This window comes from Egretta garzetta, unplaced genomic scaffold (assembly GCF_000687185.1).
Source record: "Egretta garzetta isolate BGI_Z169 unplaced genomic scaffold, ASM68718v1 scaffold486, whole genome shotgun sequence".
Taxonomy (NCBI): Eukaryota; Metazoa; Chordata; class Aves; order Pelecaniformes; family Ardeidae; genus Egretta; species Egretta garzetta.
The window spans coordinates 2,366,556-2,372,946 of record NW_009260126.1 but is presented as its reverse complement, the minus strand read 5'-3'; the positions used below and the strand labels follow the sequence as shown (position 1 = coordinate 2,372,946).

Here is a 6,391-nt window from a genome sequence, read left to right as displayed (position 1 = left end):
AAACAGTCACCTTGGAGAGGCAGACTTTCTACTGTGTTCCAGTGCCTGGCGAATCAGCGTGGGTGAAAGAAATATCTTTTTTGACTGAGTTAGTGCTCTGTTATGCAAACAGGGATCACCAACTAACTCCTTAGATTTAAGGAGATAAAGGGTTTTTTTGACTGAATCAGGATAGGTGAGGAGAGATGGTAGGTGTAGAAAAAGTAAAAAGTAAAGATTTGTGTTCTGCTATATGCACAAAAGAGGATGCAAATGAATTTGGGAGCATTGCTTTTTGATTTAGTAGGTATTTAGGCTAGTTTTTAATGTCTGCTTGGGAGGGTCTTGAAAATTTCTGTTAATTTCTATTTGTAAATGTTTAGAAAATGAGAAACTTCAACTGAGCCATGGGCATTCTAGTGCCATTTGCTGATTAAATTGGGACACTCTTGCACAGTGAGAGGCTCCTGAAAGAACCTGTGAAAACACGTGTAGCTGAGCATGTTAATTCCTGGAAAATCAAAGCATTGTGTTTATAATAGTTCGACCACTGTACATCATTCTCTCAGTGAGTACAGGGAAGGTCTTGGGGAGAAACAAATAGTCTTTAGTTTCTTCTATTAAATGGAAGTTGAATTGTCTGAGTGGAATGGATACAGGATGCTTCTTTTAACACCTTTTAGGAGTTTTATATTCGCCAAGGAAGTGGGGAAGAGGTCTAGAAAACTTAAGATATGCTGCATTTTGTAAGAAGATATGAATTTGATGGTAAATCTACATGTGGTTTGATATTTCATACTTTGAGTTCAGAATTTGAGAAAACTACAACTTGTCACTGGCACAGAGTGCCAATGTAATTTTAAAATTAAGTTAATGCAATTTTTGTAATAAAATGATTGATAAGAGTTAGTCTTCGAATGAAGCTTACAGCAAAATACTGCAGCAGTGGAAATTTCAAGTGAGTCAGACTATGATGAAAATAATGATGATTTAATATTTGCCCACCATGCTAAGAAAAGGAAAAGTATATTAGCTTTTTTCAGAATTCATTTACAAGTGTGGTATTGCTAGTATCTTACAAGTATGTAAACATTTTCTGTGTGTTTCTTTTTAAAGTAATAATAGTTGCATTGGATAGCAAGTCTTTATTATTATAATGTCTGTTCCTTAGGGTTGAGATGTGGGGGAGAAAAAATTCTTGAGATTGAGTTGTACCTGTTTTCTGGGTGTAAAAAAACCAAAACCACCAACCCCTTTTTAGAGATTGATACTGGAATAGCACTCGGTGGTTTTTTAGTTTCTATTTTCAAAAAAGCCAATGATTGCTGTGCACTTCTAGAGCAGATTATTTATGTATCTAATGAGATGATGTCTAGGTAAGAATTTGAATCATTATTTTAATGTATTGCTCAAAATAGGGTAATAGAATTTTGTTCAAAAAACCAAAACAAAACTCACTTTGCCTGAATTTTCTCAACTGAGTCTGTAGTTGTCCTTAATCCTCAATTTTACGCATATGTTAGCGCAAGCCAAGCTCGAGTTAGTCCTTCAACATCCTACACACCAAGTCGCCATAAGAGGAGCTATGAGGAAGATGAGGATATGGATCTACATCCATCTAAACAGAAAGAGCAACACATGGGTAATAGTCATTATTGATGAATAGTTATTGTGATATCTTTCCAGAATTTGCAGAAATTTTATTCTCAAAAATTGAAATATTTGCAATTGTTAATGCAGCCTTCATAACTAATTTGGTGGTGTGGTTGAAGTCATCAGTGTGGGAGAGCCTATGGTGTTGCATGGTGTGTATGTATTTCTAGACTTAATTCCAGCAACACTTGTGTATTGCCTTTTGTATGTAACAGCGCACATACAATTTATAGCAGCAGGCTGAAATTTAGGAGTTCTTGTTTAATTTCCCACTCTGGTGCAGACTTCATGGTAATCCGGGGAAAATCATGTAATCTTGTGTCTCTCTCACTCTGTTTGTGGATGTTTTTGTATAAATTGAAGCCAAACTGCATCTCGGTTAGGTGCTGCTTTGCTACAAGCAGTATTAGATATCTAAAAAATATCTTCCCAGCCTTACCTTTATTCCTAACAGTTGTTAATCCAACTTCATAAAGGAGTTGGATTAATACCAGACACTTGAAGCATCCTGATGAAAGCTATTAAACATTTGAAGAGGATGGTATTTCAAACCGTAGCAGTGTTCAGAGAGTTTGCAATTCTTACTTATATTGTAATCAGTTTGTGAACTATTTGTCTATGCTTTTCTGTGGAGGTGCCACTTAAACTGGCATGTTTGGGCGTTTTTTTGAGATTCTTGCATATTTTCTTTTGAACAAGAGAAAGTGGTTAGTTTAAAATTGTGAGTCCTGTTAAAAAAAAAAAAAATGTAGAAGCTATTGTTTTCCTTTGTTTGGTATTATATGTCTATCAGGTTCATTAGCTGAATTCAGGTTTTTCATTTTGTATTCTTACCAGTTTGCAAATATTTTTTTAGATAGTTTAGACTGTTTTGTCTTCATACTCAGACGGATCAATTGTAGAATAGATTTTTATAGCTTTATTGCTGAAAATCTACAGAGATCTTTAATGTAAAATGTTATATTGATACATACTCTTTAAGAACTCTCTAGTTTTTTGATCACAAAGTGCAGAAAAGTATTATCTTTGCAGTCCTCCAAATTTGGAAAAAAAGAATTCACACAGTTTAAGCATTATGTTTTGAAAATCAGATTATTTGCCGTGTTTGGATTTCTTCTAGAAAGATCACATAGCTCTTTACCGTAGTACTCACACTCATAGAATCATTTGGTTGGAAAAGACCTTTAAGATCACCAAGCCCAGCCATACCTATCCATCGCTAAACCATGTCCCTAAGCACCATATCTACCCATCTTTTAAATACCTCCAGGGATGGGGACTCAACCCCTTCACTGGGCAGCCCATTCCAATGTTTGACAACCCCTTCAGTGAAGAAATTTTTCCCAGTCTTCAATCTAAACCTCTCCTGGTGCGACTTGAGGCTGTTTCTTCTTGTCCTATTGCCCATTACCTGGGAGAAGAGACCGACCCCCACCTGGCTACCCCCTCCTGTCAGGTAGTTGTAGGGAGTGATAAGGTATCCCCTCAGCCTCCTCTTCTCCAGGCTGAACACCCCCAATTCTGTCAGTTGCTCCCCATCAGCCTTGTGTTCCAGACCCCTCACCAGCTTCATTGCCCTTCTCTGGACATGCTCCAGCCCATGAATGTCCTTCTTATAGTGAGGAGCCAACACTGAACCCAGCATTCAAGGTGCGGCCTCACCAGTGGGGAGTACAGGAGCACGTTCACTGCCCTGCTCCTGTTGGCCACACTATTGTTGATACAAGCCAGGATGCTGTTGGCCGCCTCGGCCACCCAGACACACTGCTGGCTCATATTCAGTCAGCTGCTGACCAGTACTCCCAGATTCCTCTCTGCCAAGCAGCTTTCCAGCCACTCATCCCCAAGCCTGTAGCATTGCATGGGGTCTTAAGATCTTATAATATTGTCCAATAGACAGCATGGTCTGTTGCCACACCTTTGTCATCTGGAGATAGATGAGGAAATTGAGTTATTAACTGGTTTAGCCCTTAAGGTTTTTATGGGGGCAGCTCATAGTTCAAGAATTGACTCTTCAGAAAGATGTTTCTCTTCTCAACTCATAAAGAGATACAGTTCTAGTTCATCGAGAATTTGTAAATATATTCTATTCTTACAATGTTGCTCGAGGAGACCCAAAATTGTGCAAGTGCTGGAAACTATTCCTAAATGACACCAGTAATAATGAAGCATATATGAACCATTATCATACTTGCCAACTCTTAGTTTAAGAAACTCTTCCTAGAATGGGGAGAAAAAAAAATAGCTGATTGTCATCTTTCAGGAGGCAATTGCTCACCTTCTCTCATTAATTTATACTGTGAAAATATTTTTGTTCCCTTCCTTAATGCAAATAGTGCTATTATCACACAAATCATCATGCACAACTCTCAGAGGATTAATTTGGTTTAGCATCTTTGAGTAAAATAAGAGTATCAGCACAGTAATTGAGAAATTTCTGGAAGCAAAATGATCTGTGAGTGCCCACAAAGCCAGCATCATTACAACCAGAGAAGCTAAGTGTGGATGGATGATACCAGAAAATTAAACTGAAATTTTATGTACAGTCAGTACCACTGGAACAAACAATCCCACCAAGCCATAACCTAGTACCAACAGGCCAGTTCTGGTAAAGTGGACTCAAAGTTTAAGTGTCATGCTTATCTTGATGATATAGCATATACATTTCTGAGACTTTTCTGAGTAAGAGTATCTTCTGTCAAATATGTTGCTTTATTAAATATTTTTGTCTCAGATGTCTTGTTAGTTTAATTTTGTGTTGCTCACTGAAGAAAGTTGTTCATTTTTGCATTTCTGTCTAAAGAGCATATGAATCATTTATTTTTCAGGCAGTGGGGGTGATATCCATGGATGTGTGGAGCCAAAGAGATTAGAAACAGAGGCTTCTGCAGGTCATCATCTCATTTCTCCCAACTGCTCACCTCCACTTGACTTAAATTTTCCGTTGCCAGGAGAGAAGGGACCAGCATGTCTTGTCAAGGTAACAAAAGTGGAGAGACGATGGCCTCAGTGAGGCAGACAGAATTTGAAGTTAGAGTCTAAGTAGTAAGTCTTGCATTAGTTTATAGGCACAGAAATTGTCTTTCAAGTCCACGATTTTGTTTCTACAGATAATTACATTATTTCTCTTAATTATTACCTGGTTTCTCTTCATTACCCCATATGTGAATTGCTAAACTCCCTCAACGGCATTTATTAGAGGTTGCACATTCTCACGATGCTCAAGGGTGTAGCTGATACTGATGCTTGGTATTTTGCTTTTAGAATTTGACCTCTTAAGGAAAAAAAGTTGTGATGGAACAAGAAAAACACTCCAATACATGTTTTTGTATTGTATTTGAAATAGTCTTTCATTTGCTAGTACGCTATATTGACTATGAAAATTCCAACATAAAATTTCTATGCTGTTACTGTGTTGAATGCTCTCTTATTCAGCAAATCTTGATAAATCAGATTAGAATGCAATTGTTTACATTTGTATAGCAAAAGAATGCCAATAGGCAAAAGCATGCAATCATAGAAACTAATTTTCCTGATACAAGCTTACTGACACTGAGGACTAGGAGAGACCTCTTCACACAGACTGTTCCAGTCTACATTTGGAGTCTCCTGAGATTTTTCCTTTTGTCTGTGTTTGTGTGCAGTCCTGCATCTGTCCCACCTGCCTCTGTATTTTATTATTTTCTCTTTGTGGCAGGTCTATGAGAGCTGGGATAGCTTCAAAGTCAATGATGTTCTGGAGGTGTACGGTATTTTATCTGTGGATCCGGTGCTGAGCATAGTAAACAATGAAGAAAGGTAAGGCTCCCCTGATGCGTGATCCTGAAATGAAGGAAATTTTTATTTCAGTGAGGTAAATATTTTGACTGTCCCCTTGATACAGACAGGGAAATGTGTGAATACATAACAGTTATGCTTAAGAGGTGAATTTTGTTGCTTAAAAAAAAGTGTGGAAAGTGTTACAGGAAAGACTGTCCTGTAAACCAAAGTCCATTGTACTCTGGTATGTCCATACCCTTGGATACACGATGCATCTCTCTTTAGGTTGTTGTATAGTCTCTAAAGCAGAAAGTGCTTCTATAGCTAAATGTTTTGTACTCTTTCATGACTATTAAACTTCCAGTGAATGAGTGAATAGTGAACAAAGCTTTCCAATAAGCTTTAAAATTATAAAATATCCTTTTGAAATAATTTCTAAATCTATGGAAGTTGTTACCATAAACAGTTCTGAAGAGTATAAAAAAAAGTTTTCATGTCTGCATGGAGTGACCAAAATGAGTAAAAATTGGGTTGATTTTTTTCATTAATTAAGGTATGTCATCACATTATACCGCCAATAGAAACTTCCCGTTTCACCTGCTGTTCTGCAATTACTTGCTTGACAAAACACAGACTAATTGAGAAGGATGCAAGAAGTCAACTTTTAAATAAAACTGTTGACCAATCTAACATATGTACTACTGATGTCTTGAATTATTGCACTTTAAATTATTTCTGTTGGTGATTTTGTTTATCTTTCTGATAAGTGCCATATGGAGAGCACAGTGTAAATCCTTTATAGTGACAACTTCTTAAAAGTTAACTCAGCCTGGTCAGCTGCTTTTGGTTATCATCTGACAGCTAATCCCACCCTGACAGCTCACTTGGTCTGTCATAGGTTGGGTTTTTTTGCCTGCATGTCATTGTATCACAAATAGACAAAATGGAAGCATTTAGCAACATTTTGAATGCACACAAAAGAAGTTTCTTTTAATGGAAA

At 37.2% G+C, this 6,391-nt stretch overlaps 1 protein-coding gene across 1 annotated transcript in view; it reads left to right on the top strand.

The window, feature by feature from the left end:
• Nucleotides 1–6,391, top strand: part of LOC104128603 (minichromosome maintenance complex binding protein) — a 15,601-nt gene that overhangs the window by 814 nt on the left and 8,396 nt on the right. The window contains exons 3-4 of the mRNA XM_035896896.1: nt 4,461–4,612; nt 5,330–5,430. Of these exons, the coding sequence (XP_035752789.1) occupies nt 4,461–4,612; nt 5,330–5,430 (253 nt within the window). The remainder of the gene's footprint in view (nt 1–4,460; nt 4,613–5,329; nt 5,431–6,391) is intronic.